At 40.8% G+C, this 22,369-nt stretch overlaps 3 protein-coding genes, 1 long non-coding RNA gene and 1 pseudogene across 9 annotated transcripts; 1 reads left to right on the top strand and 4 right to left on the bottom strand.

Annotated features, from left to right (window-relative positions):
* Positions 1 to 415: 415 nt before the first annotated feature.
* Positions 416 to 6,854, bottom strand: LOC110060475 (contactin-5-like). 6 transcript variants are annotated; one of them, XM_089298550.1, is made up of 4 exons: positions 6,202 to 6,829; positions 4,815 to 5,746; positions 4,222 to 4,223; positions 416 to 1,584 (listed from the first exon to the last, which is right to left on the bottom strand). In XM_089298550.1, exons 1-4 carry the CDS (start codon positions 6,590 to 6,592, stop codon positions 1,374 to 1,376), a joined length of 1,536 nt encoding a protein of 511 aa, XP_089154676.1. In that variant the 5' UTR covers positions 6,593 to 6,829; the 3' UTR covers positions 416 to 1,373. The 6 variants fall into 6 exon arrangements, 5 of the variants coding, with proteins under 5 accessions (XP_089154676.1, XP_089154673.1, XP_089154675.1 ...); XM_089298547.1 differs by lacking the exon at positions 4,222 to 4,223 and having other exon boundaries at positions 416 to 1,609; positions 4,829 to 5,746; positions 6,202 to 6,854; XM_089298549.1 differs by lacking the exon at positions 4,222 to 4,223 and having other exon boundaries at positions 416 to 1,597; positions 4,808 to 5,746; positions 6,202 to 6,832.
* Positions 6,689 to 7,714, bottom strand: LOC149106520 (uncharacterized). Its single transcript, XM_089298576.1, has 2 exons — positions 7,194 to 7,714; positions 6,689 to 6,854 (listed from the first exon to the last, which is right to left on the bottom strand). The coding sequence occupies exons 1-2, from the start codon at positions 7,462 to 7,464 to the stop codon at positions 6,787 to 6,789; spliced, it is 339 nt and encodes a 112-aa protein (XP_089154702.1). The 5' UTR covers positions 7,465 to 7,714; the 3' UTR covers positions 6,689 to 6,786.
* A 791-nt stretch (positions 7,715 to 8,505) lies between these two features.
* On the bottom strand, positions 8,506 to 9,429 carry LOC149106519 (uncharacterized). The gene is made up of 2 exons (XR_016209961.1): positions 9,191 to 9,429; positions 8,506 to 9,031 (listed from the first exon to the last, which is right to left on the bottom strand). It is a non-coding gene; the product is annotated as an uncharacterized LOC149106519 (long non-coding RNA).
* Positions 9,430 to 17,086: 7,657 nt separating this feature from the next.
* On the bottom strand, positions 17,087 to 20,658 carry LOC149106518 (uncharacterized; annotated as a pseudogene).
* Positions 20,282 to 21,958, top strand: LOC149106517 (uncharacterized). The gene has a single exon (XM_089298562.1). The coding sequence runs from the start codon at positions 20,327 to 20,329 to the stop codon at positions 21,896 to 21,898; it is 1,572 nt and encodes a 523-aa protein (XP_089154688.1). The 5' UTR covers positions 20,282 to 20,326; the 3' UTR covers positions 21,899 to 21,958.
* Positions 21,959 to 22,369: the final 411 nt, after the last annotated feature.

Genomic DNA, 22,369 nt, shown 5'->3' with positions numbered 1-22,369 from the left:
CAGATGTTACAATGAATGGAGTGTTCTTGGTCTAAAGGTATTAGTGTAGGTCGTCAAACGAAGGAAAAACTGACATGGACCTTTGTAACCGATAACAGCCGCTCACCTCCAATGAGCTTTTACTTGACAAGCCTTCTGTACTAACTCCAACTGAGATCGTTCTGGTGTCGTTAGGAGAAAATTAGTTACTGACACAGAGAGTAAACAATTTGCCATGTTTGCATCCAAGTTTGATCCTTTCACGAAAGAACATGATGAGCATAATAGGTTTCAAATCATTTGGCGTTATTTGGAACACCGTAATGCGACCATCACGCGCCTAGGGTACAACCCGCTTGATGCTCGTTTTCAGGGGCACCTAACGGACTAATACTGTAAAATCCCAACGGCAGCAAAATAATCAAGACGTAAAGTACCTTTTTAAACAACTTTTATTTCTTCTGGGAACGTTTTAGCTGTTCCGCCTCTCATCAGCGGCGGGCAGTTTAGTCGGATTTCTTGCCTGGTATCGAGGGACACATTTACACTAGAAGGGATGGGGAGGGGGGACACAGGGAAGAGGTAAACTAATTGATTGCCTTTTAAAAAGGTCATCCTTCCATTTAGGGAACATTAAGCAAACATTCCGAACCAAGCAATTAACTGAAGGTGTCCTTTTCGTACACCTATTCTACGGAAGACCTCTTTTGTTGGGTGTGCCTTTCGTCTCATCGAGTGTCAAAATGCCTCCAAAATAAGTACAGGGGAAGTTTCAGAAATAGACTTCCGTTGTTAGGGAAATCCTGGCTTGAATTTCGTCCACACTTATAGCTACTTATTAGTCGTGCAACCCTTATAATAGCTCACGTTTGTGGCGAAGTGTCCATCCATTAGATATAAGCAACAATATTTAGAACCCGACCTGCTTCTCTTTAATAGTGCTGTTGAGGAGTTACGATCTATGCCAGATAATTTGCCTCGTCCTTTGAATCTATTTCTAAAATAATTAAAGTTGCGAGACTGATGAGTTTGCTGCGCGCGTGCACGAAGATGACGCGAGGTCGTCTCAAGTTGCGGCAACCCGCTTATTTAGCGAAGCTAGACTCATTGCTACAGCAACTTATAAAACGGTTGTTAGGCGCGAAATAGCACTTTCATTTATTTACCCTATCGATCTAGGTAAGGTGGTTTCAAATAATGTTACAGCGTTAACCTAAGTGCTTTATTTTGTACATGCACATGCCGGTTTAATTATATCTTGAGTAGTTCAGTGAATGGACTAATAAAATTTGTCACATGTTGGCCGAAAGTGCGGAGCTACTGTCTGCGAAAACAATATAACGACAATGAGAGTGCCATAACTTGGAGCATGAAAATTAAATGAAAATGGTAAGTTAGGCTATACCATAGCATTTCAGTTTTCCCAGTGTGTGGTAACCTTGAGCAGGACCGCTTGCATCCCCAAACCTGAGCTGTTTAACTGGCAGATGTGTCTTGTCAGTAAGGAGACCGTTGTCCTCACGCCACACATTGTCATTCTTATCACAGTTACAACCATAACTTGGTTCTGCGCATGAGTTGGTCATCCCGCATGCGCACTTACCACTGGCAGGTGATGCTCCACCCCATTCTCGTCCCCAGAGCCTCCGTTTCTTTTGGTCACGTGGTCGGAGAAACGGAGGGCTCTGGTAGCAGCCATTACCGGATGTCCGTAAATCACGGACATCCGGTAACGCATGCGTAAGTTTGGCCTACATATCTGCTTATGCTCAGAAACTAATCCTGAGGGAGGGGAGAGAGGAATAGAGAGTATTCTTTAGATGTAAACAGATCGGAACGCTGACATGTGTTTTCACTTCGCTGAAGTTAGGTGATTTAGAGTTAAAAAGAGAGTAGAAAGCGGCCTTAAATGCCGTCGCCGCTTCAAACACGATTGCCAGCTTGTGTAATATTTCACCAACGGGTTTCGCGGTGCATTTTGTGGTGGACCGTCTAGAAAAATTCAGGAATCGATAGCTGTGTTCTTGTTGTTTCTTCTCTTCATATTCGATAAAAAGGAGAAGTTTAAAGAGCGAGGTGCAGTTGTGAAAGCTTTCAAGCAACGTAATCAGGATACGGCATGTATTACGTCTATCGATGACACGGTAAAATTTGTTTATGGACACACGGAAGCGTTTGTGGAAATCAGCCGTGGAAATTGCATCACTGACCAGAGGATTTAAATATAAGCCGTGCTGATAGATGAAGAGAAAATTTTTTTAATGGTAAGAACTATTTACTTCCTGGTTATTTACATAGGTTTGTAAGCTGTAGCAGAATAAAAATCTGTTGAACTCAGGAAAGTTTTGTTGTATTGGAGTTTTGCTCATGTTTCCTTGCAAGGAATATGTAATAAAGGTGCTCACTTTCATATGATCTTTCATGTCCTCATTTTTTCAAGTAACCCCATTCTGTTCTATTTTTTTTACAAAAAAGGGTCTTACACAATCAACAGATCATTAAACTGTCAAATTAAATCAATCGATCAACTTTTATTGTGCATTATTTACAGAATTAATTTACATCAGTATTATAATTAAATAAATATGAGAAGAGAAATCTATTTTGCATATGGTTATGGAAAGAATAAAAAACTATGTGTGTGGTAACCAGGGTATAGGGTAGCAATTGGCCTTTTGAAGTGGTTACTACCTTGTTAAGAAAAACGCCAAGAAAAAAATAAAAGTCCTATGCCAGTTGTTATCGAGTGGTTATATATGTGTGCTGGGGGCTTCCATAATGGCTCTGCAGCAATTTTAATTAGCTTATCTGGAACATCTAATGATGATTTTTGTACATTCAGGCTTGAGAAAAGCCTGTAGACATTACAAGACTAGATATAGGGCTATTCCACCATTTTGTCCCCCATCCCCCACTGCTTTTATCGATGTAATTGTTTTTGTTCATTTTATACCTTTCAACCAGCTTATATAAAGCTTAATCTTTTGGGTGCTTTCAACAACAACAACAACACCAATTTATTTCAGTATTCCCATATGAGTACATGGTGTTACGAAAAATATAATACAGCTAAAATGATGTAACTATAACATTAGTATCTGGCATTGGTACACATGTAGAGGTTCCTGATGTGAAGAGAGTGATTCATATTGGTGTGCCTCAATGTACATTAAGGAAGATTGTTTTTTAGGAAACTGCATGAACAAAATGAATGGGAAACAATGCAATGTCATTGCTCTTTTACAATTCATGTTACTTCATGGTAATAAGGCTCTTCAGCCTGTTATACAACCATGTGCAACAACAAATCTCAATGTATACTTTCTACGTCTTGTGGTTGATCAGAACATCAGCCACATAACTTTACTATCAACAATGGTTCTTTCTCCATCTCCTTTTTTTTCAGTATTATTTATTGAACTGCAAGAACAACATTCCTATTTGAATTATCCATAAATGGTCATCCTTTGAGGAATTTATGTAGCACTATTATGGTCTGAAAATTAACAAAGAATAGTAAATAATGGCAGGAAATAAATTATCTTTCAAAGGCTAACAAAAAGATTATGACATTTTTCTTATGGGGATATTAATGTAACTCTGTACACCTTTAATGTTTGATTTGTTTTTAGTAGAGATAATTCCCACATTATATTTGGAAACCCACTAGTCCTGATGATGCGTTATCAGTTATACATGTATAAATAATTGTCTCTTATATTTGTTCACAGTTATTTGCATGGATGATAAATTATTGTTATTTACTGATTAATGTTATTGTGACGGAATAAAGTTTTGCTAGTTGCAGTTGCTTCCTAACTAAAGTGGGGAGAGAGGAAAGGGCCTCAAATTTCAGCTATGGTTATCTATGGTTATTTTCCTTCACACATCATTTCCACAAGTAAATTATAAAAAAAAAAATAATAAATTTGGGTGAAGGCTCTAAAGCAAACTAAACTCTTGCCTGACCACAAAAGGTTTGTTCGTGTTTTTTGGGGGTAGACTATAGGGGAGGTCTCAATAATAAAGAGAGGGGAGCTAAAAAAAAAAAAGATATTATATATATCTATAACAGCAGAAGCTTCTTAACAGATAGTAAAAGATACATACATAACAATATGTGGAAGAAACAAAGCAAACTTCATGTTCAGACCATTTGCTACATCATCCAGGTACGTAGCAGAGTATTATAACACGGACCTTTGACTCATTTTGGCAATTTAATATCAATACATTTTGGACTGCTAGAATCTGATCTCCTTGATCTTTCAGAGAGAGAAAAACACACTCACCTTCGCATTTCCAGTGCCACATTTGCTTAGCAAGAGTGATATTTCTTCGTCTTTTCACCTGGCTCTAAGTTTCCTTTTGAGCTTTTCATAAAGGAAGACGAACGTTTCTTAAAACCCACTGCCGATTCGAAGTTAATTTTATGATTTCTTGGGGTATGGTCAGCGACAAAGTAATTGTTGTATTGGCTGGTTGATTCTCAGAGTTCTAAACGTTTCTTCCCACCTTCTCCGCTGCTACAACAAAGGACGATGATTACGATCGTGAATGACATCGTCGCAGGCAACGTACTCCTTTGGTTACGTGGAAACTTTAACGATTCCTTCGGATCGATCGGGAAAGGTCACCATTTGTTTTTTCGTAAAGCGCGCCTGTGTCAACTGAGCGAAGGTGCCTGGGCCGGAAGTAAAATGGAATGCGTAGAGGTTTGTAATTTTCATTTCTGCTGCGCATTCATTTTTTGTCAGCCAATGAAAAAATTCGAATTTTTGGGTGCGTCCAGAGCTACTCGTCAACGACATTTTAAGACGAGTAGCACTGGGGACGAGAATGGCTCCACCCCAGTACGTCATCTTACTAGAATCACGTGACACCCACCATGCCATTCCGTTCCTGAGCAGTCTTGAATCCCAACACTCGTACTTGATAAACTGCTCACAGTGTGATGAGACTCTGGTGAGACTCGCCGGCTGTGAAAAACTCGCTCTTGTGTAATGAATGTCACGTGAGTAACTACCGCGACCGCTATACCCATTCCCATTCACATGCGTTCTGCTCTCACTGTCGTGACTGATAACTGTCACGCCAACTCCATTCTTGTCACTCATGTCACAATAAACTGGAAATGGTGCCAGGCCTCCCGCGCCATCTAGGTCAATGACGTAATTTCCGCTTGCACTACTGACATGTTTTCCTATCACAGAACAGGAAGTTGCAGTAGCTGGAGAATTTGTTTTGACTTTAGCTTCTATTTTTGTCAGAGCATTAGTAGCTCTACAGGTGTAAGATCCCTCGTGCGATTTCTTGAAGTTCCTTATAAGCAGTGTTCCATTCTGTAGAACATTAGACTCTACAGGAAGTGAAGACTTGTCATCCTTCGTCCAGGTGATTGTTGTTCTCAGGTCACTCTCAGCCACACACGGTAGATAAACACTTGATCCAAACGCAGAGGCAGTCACTTCAAGAGGAGGACGAACTTGGAATTTCAGGGGAGAAAATATCATAAGCAAAGCGCCGTCTGTTACTGATCCCAGAATATTCTCCGCCTTACAAATGTAAATTCCACCTTCATTTCTTGACACACTGTAGATTTTAAGGGTTCCATTTATCACTTCATTTCTGTCTTCAGGTAATCTACCAACTGACTTGGACCACGTGATATGCGGAAAAGGCCGACCGGTGACAGTGCAGGCGATGGAAACGTTTTGGTTTTCTTCAGCCATCAATCGATTGGATGACAATGAAAGATGAGGAGGAACTGTGAAGAAAAAGAAAAATCTTGATTATTCGGTAAAACAAACTGGTGTAGTTTATGTTACATTTCTTGTCTGCGGTTTAGATCGAAGCCTTTCAGCCATGAGACCAAGTGGGACTTAGAACACAAGGGCCGCTTGTTAAAAGGGTAGATAACGTTATCCACAAGATAAATCACTATCCAGTGTATAAGTAGGCTAGTGCTGACAAAATAAACTAATCCATCCACTTAATGGTGATTTGTCGGCTGGTTAGTTTTACCAACACTTTCAACAAATTGCCCCAGGACTTCATATACTGTTGAATGTTAGTCGTCATTTTTTCTGAAATTCCATTCTCAAAGATATCCTCATGTTATATTTATTGTGTAGCTATAGGTTATCTTTTGAAAGTGTCTGTATGGTACACAGCATCAACCTCTTGTTCTAAAAAGTCAATTGCATAAATTGGACCACTTACACTGAACAGTTAATTTCGCCGAGGCACTCACTTGTCCCAGCAAATTCTCCGCTCTGCAGCTATAAACACCGTCGTCTCCAGGTCTAACGTCCTTCACAATCAGAGCACCACTGGAGTCTAACACTTGACGACCCACAGGAAGCGATGAATTCAGCTTAGACCACGTGACTTTTGGTCTTGGATTACCATCGGCAGTACATTTCAAAATAGCTGTCTGGCTTACATTGACTGTCATTCCAACAGGAATCTGTTGCAGAGATGGAGCCGAGATGGACTGGCCCGGGTCACCTTTGTCGCCTTTCATACCTGGCGGGCCTCTAGGTCCTACGGGACCGGGGTCTCCCGGTATTCCAACATCCCCCTTTATACCCATGGGTCCTTGGCTTCCCATTGGTCCATGTTTACCAGGAGGTCCATTAGAGCCGGGCCTTCCTAGAGGACCCGGTCTCCCTCGAATTCCCGGTCTTCCTCTTCTCCCCGTGTTCCCTTTTGGTCCTGCACGGCAGAGCGTGTGATCTTTAGCACAGACTTGGTTTTGCAGCAGACCAAGTTCTTGTTTGATCAACACTTGTACTTCAGAGGCTGTTAGGGTCGATTTTTGTTGTGATTCACCGGCGGATGAAGTCTTTTTCTTGACATGGTTTCTTGTTCACCTGAAAAATAAGAACATTTTAAAACGTACAGTCCAAGCCATTTGGTTTTCAAAGGTTTCTGTGACGCAATTATCAGACAAGCTTGTAGAAAAGAGATCTCCATTTCTACTAGATTGAGTTTCAGCGACTTAGCGTTAGCCTCGTTATTTCCTATTCATTTGTGTTGGGAAAAGAACGGTATCCCGTTTATTTTTTCCTTAATATCCCGTGTCTCGAAACAGCCGCTAATGGGGCCTCTCCGGTTATAAAAGAAATATCGATGGTGGGTGAAGACGACGCTCACCACAATGATTCAGGACTGAGGGTTTTTTTTTATAAGTTACATGATATGAAACTTACCTTTGGTCGATTGCCAATGGCGACCTGAAACCTTAACTTGCCATCGTTCATAATTTTGTTGAACTTTTCGAAGGATTTCTGCCTCCATGTTATCACAGAATGTTACTGAGTGTGATATCAGTCGATGATGTTCTTGTATTCTGAATTCCACGTGAATTAGCGCGATACAACACACAACCGACAACAGCAAGCCTGACCCGGAACACAAGCGGTCCAGTGTTTGTCTTCTGTTCGTCTGCTTCTCTTCGTTGTCTTGTCTTGATTGTTTCATTACTGCAACCTGTAAAACAAACAAACTGATCGAGATATCAAACCGATGCTGAGGTTGTTTTCCTTGCTCTTGAGCTGCTTGCAGACCAGTTCACTGTGAGTTTTATGGCGTACGTGAAGACGATAAAAAGCTTTTGTTGCTTGAAGTTCACTGATGGAAGTGTAACCTGAATCTTGATGTTAGCAGAAGTAAGATAAAAATAGCTGGGATTTGTCGGTGCTTGTAATGGTGATTCAGTATCACAGGAAGTACATATCATAATCTTAATGACAGAATTGAATAGCATGCTGTCAGTGCTATAAAGGATCTGTAAAAGATGCAGGGGCACCAAGCGATGGTTTAAAACGCTGGTTTAGACTTCAATCAAACCTCTCTACACAGAGGAAAGTAGCCGTTGTCGAGAAGTGGCCAGTATGGGATTGTAGGAGTGTAGTATGACACCTGTTTTTTTTTAGGGGTGTTTAAAAACTCTTATTGTGGCATATAAATGCATACCACAATCAAAATATATCAGTAACATAGAAAACAGACCTATTAAAACAGAGACCAACGACGCGTGGTATGAATCACGTTTCGTGACCTTTTACAACAAAAAAAAAATGGGGTTTTGTATACACCGTTCGTCAGTCGTTGATTAGCTAGGTGGCCACTGACGAGAGGTAGAGCAAATACATGCATTGTCCGCCGGGACCAAAAAAAGTGGCCGTTGTAGTGAAGAGGCCGTTAGTGGAGATTAGACTGTATGTGGTTTCTTTTAAAGCTTAGTAGGTTATTTTTTAGGCTTAGGTCATTCTAGGGGAACTTACTTTTTTGTCCATTTCCCCAAAACCTGAGGTCTTATTGCATTGGTTTACCGAAAATCGTAGCTAACCTTTCTTTGGTACCCAGAACAACAATTTTATCAGCCCGAAAACAACAGACATTAGACCCTAGAAATTAGACATTAGATAGGGGAGTTGAGATCAACAGGAGGGAGTCCAAATCTTCTGGGAGCCTGCAACGAACTTTATAAAGGCATCCATAACAGGATAGACACACAGGCACTGCATCAGCTAATTCTTTATTACCCTATAGGTTCGCGAAATAGTCGATGGCGAAGCATGCTTACGGCTAAAAGCGCAAAAGTTTGTTTTTCAGCCAGAATATGAGAATAACAGACTCGTTTTGAGCCCAGAATGCACTCGTCCGTCTTTAGGACCGCAAAACCGAGGACAACGTCGTTTAAAAACGATTTTATATTTTACCTATGAATCTCAAAACTACCACGAAACTGGATCTGACACACAGCGATAAATATGAAATAAATATTATATTAGCCTTCATGGTACACGTTCTCCAGACAGCGCAGAATTTGGTCATTTCACGCTCTTCTTTTGCAGAGGACGGCGAAGAAATGTACCAAGAATTATAACACACGTGTACAGCCATTGCTCTACTTAATAAACCTTTATTAAATCGTTTGCTCCCGTTACCGTCATGGCTTTCTAAGGCCCAGTTCAGACGTCGTGCTTCTACCGTGCCGAACTTAATTGCAATTTGGTTCGACTGTAGCACGGCAAAGAAACAACTCTGATTTAGACGTCGTGCCAGAGAGGAACCACATTCAGCATTTACTGATGCCTCGTGACAATTCTCCTCCTAACTCCCCGTTGGAACGCAATCTCGCCAAAATACATTAATGTAATTTATGAATTAAGAATTTTGTTTAGCGTGGCAAAAGCACGACGTCTGAATCACTGCCGTGCCAGAGTCGTGTAGCACGGCAGAGCTTGTCGAACTTAATTGCTTGCCGAACTTAATGCAAAAGTTTGATTCAGACGGCGTCTGAATCAAACTTTTGCATTAAGTTCGGCAAGCAATTAAGTTCGACAAGCTCTGCCGTGTTACACGACTCTGGCACGGCAGCGATTCAAACGTCGTGCTTCTGCCGCGCTTAACAAAATTCATGAATTGTATTAATGTATCTTGGCGAGATTGCCTTCCCATCGGGAGTTAGGAGGAGAATTGTTACCAGGCATCAGTATATCCTGAATTTTGTTCGACTCTGTCACGACGTCTTAATCAAAGTCGTTTTCCTGCCGTGCCACAGTCGAACCTAATTGCAATTTAGTTCGGCACGGTGGAAGCACGACGTCTGAACTAGGCCTAAGACTTCCCTTTAAAATGCGGCGAAATACGAGATAGAAAAACCCTCAACTTGTCGCGCAACATTGTTTCGTTTCAAGTTTTGGGTCAATGTTTCCCGTTTTTCACCTTACGTAATCAAGTTGTCGCGCAAAAAAACATTTGTTGCGGGTTGAAGAAAGTTGTTGCGAAAAGTAGGGCGCGGGTGTACTTTGAGCAACAAATTTTGGCTTTGTTGCTCGTTTTTCCTCAAATTCACAACTTGTCACGCAACAAAATTTGCTCATGTTGCGCGACAAGTTGAGTGTTCATGTATCTCGTATTTCGCCGCCTATATTTCATGTTTGCGACTGCTTCACTGGTGAAAGTGCTTTTTTGTTTCTGCTTTTTTGTTTCAAGTTCATCTTTCATATCCGTATTGATCTCATTGGTAACTACCCTTGCGGGCAAATGACTTACACCCGCTTTCAGTGTTACGTGCATAGGCGACATCTTTCCACTAAGGTGCGGGATTGCAGAATATCAAAATATCAAATTAAGTATGAGATTTTGAGATTTTGAGATTTTGATATTATCATGATAACTATATCAAAATATCAAATTAACTGTGACATTTTGAGATTTTGAGACCTGGATATTTTCATGATATTATTTTGATATTATCAAATGATTGTTGAGGTGCGGGATTGCAGAATATCAAAATATCAAATTAAGTATGAGATTTTGAGATTATCATGATAACTATATCAAAATATCAAATTAACTGTGACATTTTGAGATTTTGAGACCTGGATATTTTCATGATATTATTTTGATATTATCAAATGATTGTTGATATATCTTTTGTACGCCATCTCACGGTGATATTTTGATATTATCATGATATTTTGATATATCAAAATATCAAACTAACTGTGAGATTCCGAGATTTTGCAATGTTGATATTATCATGATATTTTGATATTATCAAATGCTTGTTGATATATCTTTCGTATGCCATCTCACGGTGATATTTTGATATTATCATGATATTTTGATATATCAAAATATCAAACTACCTGTGAGATTCCGAGATTTTGCAATGTTGATATTATCATGATATTTTGATATTATCAAATGCTTGTTGATATATCTTTCGTATGCCATCTCACGGTGATATTTTGATATTATCATGATATTTTGATATATCAAAATATCAAATTAACTGTGAGATTTTGGTGATATTATCATGATATTTAATATAAAAACCATAATCATCACAAATGTGTGCTGCCTCGTTCTTTAAGCGCTTGGTGTATGATCCTCATTCTTTAAGCGTGCGGAGCATAACTCACGGTCTTTAAGCGTGTGGCACTAGAAATGCGATCACAAATGCGTGTAAAATCCTCGTTCTTGAAGACTGTCGCGCTAGAAATATTATGAGCGAACACGCGTGAGAATACCTCCCTCTTTAATATCGCGGCGTGCAAAAAGCAATAACATCTGTATTAACAATACCCTTTAATTTTCACTTCGTCCGCCTAAAAAGACCTAAACATAAGGTCTCGAATAATTGCATAAAGAGAACTGCAGAAAATGTCACCGTTTACAACAACTTCTTTTGCGTTAACTCCACCTCAAAGTCAAGTATTATAACATTTTTGACAAGCTAGAACAAGACGTTGAGTAATATTTTGTGTATGGTCAAAATACTTTTTGGATCGCTCAAACCCCTGTTTGCAAGATTCAGTTGTCCTCACAATAAGTTTGCTAAATTAGAAAGATAGAAAGGTAAATCCTAAATTAAATGAGGGCAGTTCAACATCATTAATTTGGGCAGAAAGTTCTACATCATGGTCTTGTTGTTGCTCGAAAACCTTTGAGCACGCTTCCACTTCTTTCAGCTCTGCATCTGATAAGTTCATTCCATTCAGATTTGATAGTGTATTTTGTTCTCTCAGGAATTTGCCTTCATGGGTGATAAACCATTGTAGAATCTGGCATTCTTCCTTATCTCCCAAAAATTCTGACGGTGGGACGCGGAAAGTCGTACTTGCAGCATAGTATTGCGTTGGCTTGTTGTCGGCCCTTATATAGCAAAGACTGTGTAACATATTGGCACGTGAGAATTAGCACCTATTGTATATTATACTTTGTGTACGCATATTTAAGTAGGATAGCACATTATGTAAATGTAGAAAGCACACACATCCACGCGGTGTGTATGAACAAGCAGAATAAACCTATTCGACAACACACCACATGGTGGCAGCGTTTTACAAGAATAATTTCTAGAGTTAAATCAAGAGAGGCCAGCAGAAGCGAATTATGGCAACAGCAACGTCTTTTGCGTCGCCACAGATGAACTGGGACGCTCCTGATCCGATAACTGCATTCGCAAGATTCAAACAAAAATGTCAACTTATGTTCTCAAGCGTTCTCAAAGACGCCGATGACGAAGAAAAAGTGAGCTATATTTTACTCTGGTCGGGTGAAAAAGGCCTGGATTTATACAACAGTTGGACATTCACAAAGGAGGAAGACAGGAAAAAGCCTGCCATTATTTTCGAACGGTTCGAGAATCAATTGGAACCGAAGACGAGTCATCGAATTCACAGATACACACTACAAGGAATGCGACAAGAACAAGGTGAGCCAGTGGATGATTTTATCTCAAGATTAAAAAATCTAGCAGCAAAATGTCAATTTCGCGACAATGCCGAAGTCGAAGACAGAGTTTTGGATCAGCTCATTTGGGGGTCAAGAAATCCCGATGTCCAGAAGTCTCTCATAAGCCGAGACAAATCATTGACGCTTACAGCCGCTGTTGAGACTGCAAGAAGCTACGAAGCGACAAGTAAACACATGAAGACACTGGCAGGAAGTAGCGAAAGCCATCAAGAGGGTAGAAGTATAGATGCCATTTATAAAGAACAAGGAAGGGAATCCTGTAACAACTGCGGAAAACAACACCCGAGGAACAAATGTCCAGCCTACGGTACATTATGTCGAAAATGCGGCAAAGCTAATCATTGGCAATCTGTCTGCCGATCCAGCAAACGGAGACAACTTAACCAAGGAAGAAAACCGGCCTTCAAAAAAGTTATTCACACGATTGAAGACAGGGGCGACGAGGAAAATGATGAAATTCTGACAATCAGTACCATCGAGGTTAACACCATAGAAGACACGCAACATTCGACACACGACACACGCGATGAAGTCTTTGCAACACTTGAGATAACTCAGCCAGAAAAGAAGCGGAAAATTAATCTCCAATGCAAGGTAGACACAGGTGCACAGAGCAATGTTTTGCCTATCAGGCTACTTCGCATAATCGCCCCAGAGAAGTTTGACGACGAAGGAAACCCCAAACCAGAAGCACTGGAAAAGAATGAAGCCGTCCTTTCAGCATATGGTGGCTCTGTAATTAAGCAGCTTGGCACTATAAACATCCCTTGCAAGTACAAAGAGAAGAAGATTAACTGCATCTTCTACGTCACAGACACTTCAGGGCCAGCTATTCTAGGTCTAAAAGCGTGCACTGCTCTAAAACTGGTCACCCTACACTGTACACTAAGAACAAATCAATTAGCAAATCAACTCAGCTCAAAATCCGGGTACTTGCAAGAAAAGCTCGAGTTACATTGGAAGTCATGTACCACTGGAAGAGCGGCCATCAATCACAAATAAACAAGAGCTGATGGAGATGTACCCAGAATGTTTCAATGGCACAGTTGGATGTTTTGACGACTATACGTATCACATCACACTGGATCCTGAAGTATCACCGGTGGTCCATGCACCTCGCAAAGTGCCCATAGAGTTGAAAGATAAATTACAAGCCGAATTACGTGAGATGGAGAGTCAAGATATCATTGCAAAAGTAACGCAACCTACAGATTGGGTTAACTCCCTGGTTATTAGAGAAAAAGAAAATGGGCGACTCCGTTTATGCCTCGATCCTGAGGACCTGAATAAGGCGATCAAAAGAGAACATCATCCCATACCCACTCTAGAGGAAATCACACCCAAATTAGCAGGAGCAAAGCTTTTTAGCAAGCTCGACGCTCGCAATGGCTATTGGAATGTCAAACTAGATGAGAAATCCTCGTATCTGACAACCTTTAATACACCATTTGGTCGATACCGTTTCCTCAGGATGCCGTTTGGCCTACGAATGAGTCAAGATATCTTCCAATTCAAGATTGATGAGACGTATCGTGATTGCCAGGGAGCCATTGGCATTGCAGATGACGTCACAGTCTATGGAAAGAACGACCAAGAGCATGATTTACACCTACACGAAACCATGGAACGTACCAGAAAGGCTGGCATCAAGCTCAATGACGAGAAGTGCGTTATCAAAACAAAGGAGTGCAATTTCTTTGGTATGCTTTACACACCAGACGGCGTCAAGCCCAGCCCAGATAAAGTCAGAGCCATAGAAAATTTAGAACCGCCCAAAGACAAGAAGGAGCTTCACACCTTTTTGGGGATGGCAACTTACATGAGCTCATTCATCCCCAATCTAGCTGACCACACTGCCCCCTTAAGAAACCTCTTAAAGGAGAACGTTGCCTTTGCATGGAATCCATCACATTCGAAAGCCTTTGAGAAGGTGAAGTCACTGATATGTACCACAACGACCCTGGCGTACTATGACAGAAATGAACCAGTTGTCCTTCACGTTGACGCATCAATTAAGGGCTTAGGCGCAGCTCTCTTCCAAAAAAACAAGCCAATAGCCTTTGCATCAAAAGCACTTACGCCTGCGGAGACCAGATATGCTAATATCGAACGGGAACTATTAGCCGTGGTCTATGGCTGCGAAAAATTCCATTCGTACCTCTATGGAAGATCGTTTGTGGTTAAAACAGACCATCGCCCCCTAGAACAGATCCATAAGAAGAACCTGATGCAAGCACCTCCACGCCTTCAAAGAATGCTGTTGCGTCTACAACCCTACGACTGCGTTATCAAATATCTTCCAGGGAAAGAAATGGTTACAGCCGATGCCCTGTCACGCCTTTCGCCGTTGGATGAATTTGAAGTATCAGACATGAATGTGAAAGTTCACCACCTAATCAGAATCACCCCAGCTAAAATAGAAGAGTTCAAAGAGGAAACTGCAAAAGATGAAACCCTGCAGCTTCTATCTCGTCAGGTTATACAAGGTTGGCCCGATAGTGGGAAGAAAATTGTTCCGGCGCTAAAACCGTACTGGCCCCTACGAGATGACATATCAGTAGAAGATGGGCTGATACTTCTTGGAAGCCGTGTTATAGTACCTGAATCCTTGAGAGGCAACATCTTGCAGCAAATCCACGGAGGGCACTTTGGTATAGAAAAATGCAAACTACGAGCAAAATCCTGTGTTTATTGGCCAAGCGTATACAAAGAAATAGAAAACCTTGTAAATTCATGTTGCGTTTGCCAGAAGTACCACAATTCTCAACAAAAGGAGCCTATGATACCATCAGAGATCCCTTCAAGACCATGGCAAACATTGAGCACAGACCTGTTCTACGTCCAACAGTCGTGGTTCCTCATAGTTGTCAACTACTATTCCAAGTTCCCATTTGTCAAGAAGCTTCACAACCTCACAACCGGAGCCGTTGTTAATGAGATGAAAATGCTATTCGCAGAAAATGGAATCCCAGAATCTCTTCAATGCGACAACGGTACTCAGTTTACATCCGGCGAGTTCCAACAGCTGGCAAGCCAATATGGCTTTGCAATTGTGACATCATCTCCCCATTACCCACGTGGCCATGGGTTCGTTGAACGCCAAGTCCAAACGGTTAAGAAGACGATCCTAAAATGCAGAGAAACAAAAGAAGACATAGATCTAGCCCTGTTAGCTCTACGAACAACGCCCCTGAGTTCCAATATACCATCACCGGCTGAATTACTGAATGGCCGAGTATTCAAATCCACACTTCCTGGTAAGATCCAGCCATCAAAGAACCAAGAAGAAGTTAGAAATTGGCTTAAAGCGAGACAAGACAACCAATGCTACTATTACAACAGGCACACCAAAGAACTCCCTGAACTACACAGGGACCAAGCCATCTATGTACAAGATCCCGTGAGAAAGACATGGAATCCTGCTAGAGTCATAGATCAGGGAGAGACCCCTCGCTCGTATCTTATAGAAACTGGAACTGGTGCTCAACTACGAAGAAATAGAATCCATCTCAGACCAAATAATGCTTCCAACAACTTAGCAAACAACTTGTCGAATTGCATTCCTCAAGGAAGTATGACTGCACAATCTTCAAGCGCCAATCCACGAGAGTCCACCACAGCAGGCAATTCAGCAAACAACCCATCGAGTGGCAATTTGATTATACGGCCCTCAAGCGCCAACCCACAATGTCCCACCTTAACAGAAGCCGAGAAAGGACCAAGAAAATCTCGCGCGGGACGTGAAATCCGAGCACCGGAAAGACTTAATCTCTGACGCCGCTTGCTTTAGTAGTTATTATTAGCATGATACATGAACACTAGACAGAAAATCCCTATATATTCTAATTTTATTCATTGTCAACGTATATACAAGATACGTGTACCTGAGACATTGGCCCGAATGAATATTTTGTTTTTGTTCGTTTTCATTTCAACTAACATAGTTTTTTAAGAGAAGGGGATGTAACATATTGGCACGTGAGAATTAGCACCTATTGTATATTATATTTTGTGTACGCATATTTAAGTAGGATAGCACATTATGTAAATGTAGAAAGCACACACATCCACGCGGTGTGTATGAACAAGCAGAATAAACCTATTCGACAACACACCACAGACTGTGATACATCACTTCACTTTCTCCGCAAGCGAGTTCTAACTCTTCACTCTTGTACACCATACTTCGCATGCGAATGAAACGTTTTTGGATTGACAGAAATTCCTTCCTTGAAATCTTTATAAACGAAGCGTTGCTGTTTTTCAAGGTGGCTTCTAACACACTGTCAACTGACAGTACTAATCCGTTATCCATGTGTGTGGCCGATCAATACCACGACTTTACTTTTGATCCTTATGCAATGAATGTTTCCTTTCAGCGTCTCAAGACGATCATGCATTAATAAAGCGTTTCATAAATGACAGAACTAGATAATGAGGCCCCAAGGGAATTTAACATGCATTAATATTGGTTTGCAATAATTAAACCTTTGTAATCTCTGGTTAAGCAAGATGAACTGATTTATAATCAGTGTGTTTTAAAAAGTTACCTTTTTTTACAAGGGACTCACGATATTTGTGATAACACGAGAATTACTTTACTAATTAACTAATTTTCCTGATTTTGAAATCGCTATTTTAGTTTGTTAGGAATGAAAGGAACAATAGTGTCGCACGAGACTGTAAAATCCAGATCAACGATAGCGCACGTAAACAGAGAACAGAATTAAACCAACACAATGTCTTTCAGCGTTTACCTCAAGAAAAGTGATAACACGTGAATATGCCTCCCTCTTTAATAGCGCAGTGTGCAAAAAGCAACAACATGTCTGTTAAGAATGTCCTTTTATTTTCACTTCGCACGCATAATAACACATCACAATTAGTACTCCAATGATTTCAATAACGCTACTACAGAAAATGTCCCTGTTTACAACAACTTCTTTCGTTTTAACTCTGCCTCCAAGTCAGTATTGAAGCGTTGGTTGACAAACCAGAACAACACGTTCCTCTTAAACTGAGTCATCTTACGAGTTAGGTCAAAGTACTGATTTAATCTCTTTAACCCCTGTTCGCAAGATTCAGTATTCACACCCCTGATTTCATCAAACTTCGGCAGATGCGGGTGAAAAAGACAATTCGGATTTTCAGGTGGCATACAAACATCCTCAGTGTGTTTGGAGACATGAAAAATGTCTACCAGAAATTGGACATTATCTATGAACAACTTTGCCCCTGCAAATTTCATATATGAACTGCGGCTTTCTAGTTGCTTAAATTGGAAAATTAACTGCGATGATCATTCTTCACTTTCATCTATAACCGCAGTTCATATATGAAATATTTCATATAAACTTTACATCATTTCACTCCTCACGGGAAGACATGAACTCAATTAATTGACCTCGCTCCCAATGTGTGGCTTCATAGCTCAGTTGGTAGAGCATCGCACCGGTATCGCGGAGGTCACGGGTTCGAATCCCGTTGAAGCCCTGATTTTTTTCAGGCTTCTTCTTTCCAGTTGCTTAAATTGGAAAATTAACTGCGATGATCATTCTTCACTTTCATCTATAACCGCAGTTCATATATGAAATATTTCATATAAACTTTACATCATTTCACTCCTCACGGGAAGACATGAACTCAATTAATTGACCTCGCTCCCAATGTGTGGCTTCATAGCTCAGTTGGTAGAGCATCGCACCGGTATCGCGGAGGTCACGGGTTCGAATCCCATTGAAGCCCTGATTTTTTTCAGGCTTCTTCTTTCCAGTTGCTTAAATTGGAAAATTAACTGCGATGATCATTCTTCACTTTCATCTATAACCGCAGTTCATATATGAAATATTTCATATAAACTTTACATCATTTCACTTCTCACGGGAAGACATGAACTCAATTAATTGACCTCGCTCCCAATGTGTGGCTTCATAGCTCAGTTGGTAGAGCATCGCACCGGTATCGCGGAGGTCACGGGTTCGAATCCCGTTGAAGCCCTGATTTTTTTCAGGCTTCTTCTTTCCAGTTGCTTAAATTGGAAAATTAACTGCGATGATCATTCTTCACTTTCATCTATAACCGCAGTTCATATATGAAATATTTCATATAAACTTTACATCATTTCACTCCTCACGGGAAGACATGAACTCAATTAATTGACCTCGCTCCCAATGTGTGGCTTCATAGCTCAGTTGGTAGAGCATCGCACCGGTATCGCGGAGGTCACGGGTTCGAATCCCGTTGAAGCCCTGATTTTTTTCAGGCTTCTTCTTTCCAGTTGCTTAAATTGGAAAATTAACTGCGATGATCATTCTTCACTTTCATTTCGGTCATACTTACAACAATGCCGCAAGGCCTTATAAGAGCAAGCATGCCCGCAGTTGTTTGGTAGAATAGCGAAATGTTTTCTTTCTTTTTACATCCCTTAGCACTCTGCTGTGCCAAACATTCATCTTCAGATAACAGACCCGCCTCCGCTCTTGCTGTATTAAATTCCGGCGGAACAGTAACTTCTTCTGCTGATGTTTCTGCAGTCAGCGACAGGTGACTTTTACAGAATTTTGATGGCTTTTGGCTCTTTCCCCCGGGAAGTGGCGAATTCGGGCAGCATTTATATATTTGCGGCAAATCTTTCCTTATTTTCACCTTCTCCATTGGAAGCGCGCACTTTGATCTCTTTAAGTATTCGTTCCCATCAACTGTGACATATCCTTCAGAGCAGCCCGGCGTCTTGCACTTGTGTGTTACCCACTTATTGTCCGATGCACAAATGTCTTCCCAAACTACTCTACATAACTCTTCGGTGTTCAAATGTCTGCCACAGTACGAATATTCACACTTCAAGTCAGTCTCGGCCAATTTGCCCTTGCTGAGATAATAGTTTACTACTATCCAAAGAAACCAAGCATTATTCACTCGTTGTTCATTTAACTCCCACTCTTCATCATTTGTTCGCGCAAACTTTTGTAATTCACTCAACCGTTCACTGTCTTTCATCTTAAAGTTTAGGTTGTAAACTTTAGCACGCGATTGAAAAGTGGCTCCGGATACCCAGATATTATTGCTCATATCTTCTAAAAGCTGCGTTTCAAACACTGTCTTTGAAGACACCTGGAAATACGGGTTCCCCGCATGATTCACGTCCTCAAAAATTTTGGAACCTTCCTTGCTTATTTTGTAGCTAGGAAAGTATTTAACTTTGCATTTCTCACACTGACCATGAAACTGTGCTCCAACATAAGTGCCTCCCATTGTGTATACTAAGGGAAATGACGGCCGACTGTCCATCTTTATATTCTTGCCACAGCATTGCATTTTCGTAGGAAGTAGAATAACCGGCTTGAACGCACTTCTACCGCTCTTTTTGAACAGCCGAGAACTCAAATCCCGTTGTAATAGTGAAGGATACTTGGCCTATAACACTTTAAAGACTGTCCTACAGTTTGTTTTGTCCGTTAAATGCAGGTGCTTTCCATCCTTCCGGTCACTACCACCAAGACACACTGATGGTGTTGCCGTATTAATTTCTCTCGTTTGGCTACGCACAAAGTCCGCCACTAGTTCAAATCTGTTGGGTGTTCCCTCAGGAAAATGACCGACTCCAAACAGAAGAGAATTAAATTCTTCATGATCAACAAGTATTGCACACATTTTTCTTCCACTGTTCACATTGACAATTCACCGGCTACAAACAACTTTTGATTTGGGTTAGGTGTGAGTATCGTTCAATGTTATCCTTAATTTGACCATGACAAAGGTTGTTATGCATACCATTACTTAACTGTAATTTACATCACCTCGCAATTGGTTACAACCCCATCACAATAAATAAAAGGTATCCGACAAACGATACCTTCGGCTTTTGAGTAATCATTACCAATTACCGAACCTGTCGGTAACTTCTCATTTGTATGGCGTTTACATTCCATTGTTTTTTGCGCCTTCCCTATTGGTTACAATGCCATCACAATTATTAATAACGATATCCCCCAAACGATACTTTTAGCTTTTGAAAACAAATCATAACGCTTAACCGCCTTACTGTTCATTTCCTGAGTTCATTTTCACAATGTCACTCGTTCACAAACTTCCAGAAAACTTAAACAAAGCTTTGATTTACCAGAGAATTTCTGCCGGACAAGCGATTTCATTTCCATGGGAGAAAACCTCTAACCAAACACGAAATCTGGTTCGCGCGTATGCCGACGGCTTGGGTTGTCCAGCAGAATACATTCTATTTCCGCTCCTTACGGTTACTGCATCCTTTATTGGAACACATGGAAGGATCCAGATCAACGACAGCTGGGAAGAGCCTGCCATAGTTTGGTTTAATGTGTGCGTGAGAAAAGGGCAGAAGAAAACCGCAGCACTTAACGTTCTTGCTAGGCCCGTCAGGGAAATTGAACAAGATCTCCAGATCGACTTCAAACAGGACAATCCCGAAGCACAAGATAAAGACCTGCCGCGTTTGCTAGTTGACCATTTCTCCTTCGAAAAATTACACCAAGTAATGTCCCAAAATAACAACAAGGTTCTTGGTGCATATGACGAACTAACTCAGTTTTACAATATGCTTGACCATTACAAAACCAACTCTACTTTGGACCGAAAGACACTGCTAGCCCTTAACGGAGGAGCGCAATGGACACGGGACTTTAAAAACGGTTCAGCGACGATGGATTCCACTTGCCTTAACATCATCGGCTTCATCCAACCTGCTTACGTTGTTAAGCTACTCTCACAAGATGACTTCGATGGCTTTAATGACCGACAGCTATATGTGTGCCCTGTAGAGCGAGATGTTGATTATGACGAATTGGTACCATTTGATCCAACCACAAACCCCCAACTGAAACGTGTCTACGAGATCATTGGTAATTTCCACAAGGCCCCAGTTACCTACAAAATGGATAAAGATGCCCACGAACTGTTTAAAAACTATCACGACGAGCTCAAACGAAGAAAACTTTCTATCAAGTTTGACGAAAACCGGCGCGGAATCATCGCAAAGGCGATTGGTCAAATGGCACGCATGTGTATGATTGTTCATGTCTTAGACAACGCTGTTGAAATGGCACAACGAGAGCTTGATACTGATGAGCACAATGACACTCGAGATCAAGTTTTGTCCACCATCGGAAAACATGCTGCTCTACAAGCAATTACCATTATGAATTACGTTGTGGACACAAAGTTTGCGATGATGCCACCAGAAGAGAAACTACAGGATGCACCTGAACCAGCACTAAGCACTTCAGCTATGCCAGTCAATGCCGAGAATTCTTCCCAAACCCCAGCCTCCTACTTTCCACAAGAAACGCTCACAGACCTTTATGGGAAATACGTCAAGAAAGTGTTGCTGCACAAGGGAACTGTAGTTAAAGCCAGCGAAGTTTCCGGTCGCCATCTAATGCCCCCTGTCAATCCACTGCCCAACACAACCAACCGCTATCCAACTTTGGCTGCAGAAGGTTTCCTAAAGTCTATGGAAAGTTTGGGACTCGGAGACATTGACCGCACTGCAAACGGTAAAAGCATATTACTTCGCAAGAGACGCCTCGAAGACATGCCAACAGAGGCCAAAAACAAACTTAGAAAAATCAAACTCAGTGATGAAGAATATGAACAATCCATGGAATAGACGTTTCCCTTTGGAATAAATTGGACAAATTTCCAATAAGTTTTTTCAACTATTTTATAAAGTAACCTTGTTATTGGAGTCTTCTTATGCTGTAACGTATATAAACATCAATTGCTATAAGATTTACAGGTTTCTATTCATATAAAAATGTGATGTTACATATTTTCAGCATTTTCTTTCATTCCAACTCTTGTAATAAGGTGAACATGATTTAAAAACAAACTTAGAAAATAGAACTCAGTGACCAAAAATATGAACAATCCATGAAATAGACATGCCTCTTTAGAATAAGATCGCAGCGCGAGTTCGATTTGAAATCACAAGTATGATTTCAGACCAAAATTGCACGACCCGAAGTTCAATTGCCACTTTATTAAATCCATTTTGAAATCGCACAATTTTATCGCCTTAAATTTAGATTTTTGTTGTACTGTTTCAGTAGCCGGTTTGTTAAAAAAAGCGGAACCGGAA

Source organism: Orbicella faveolata, unplaced genomic scaffold (genome assembly GCF_042242905.1).
Source record: "Orbicella faveolata isolate gen_17 unplaced genomic scaffold, um_ofav_v1 contig_3, whole genome shotgun sequence".
Lineage (NCBI taxonomy): Eukaryota > Metazoa > Cnidaria > Anthozoa > Scleractinia > Merulinidae > Orbicella > Orbicella faveolata.
This window is presented reverse-complemented; position numbering and strand designations above follow the sequence as displayed.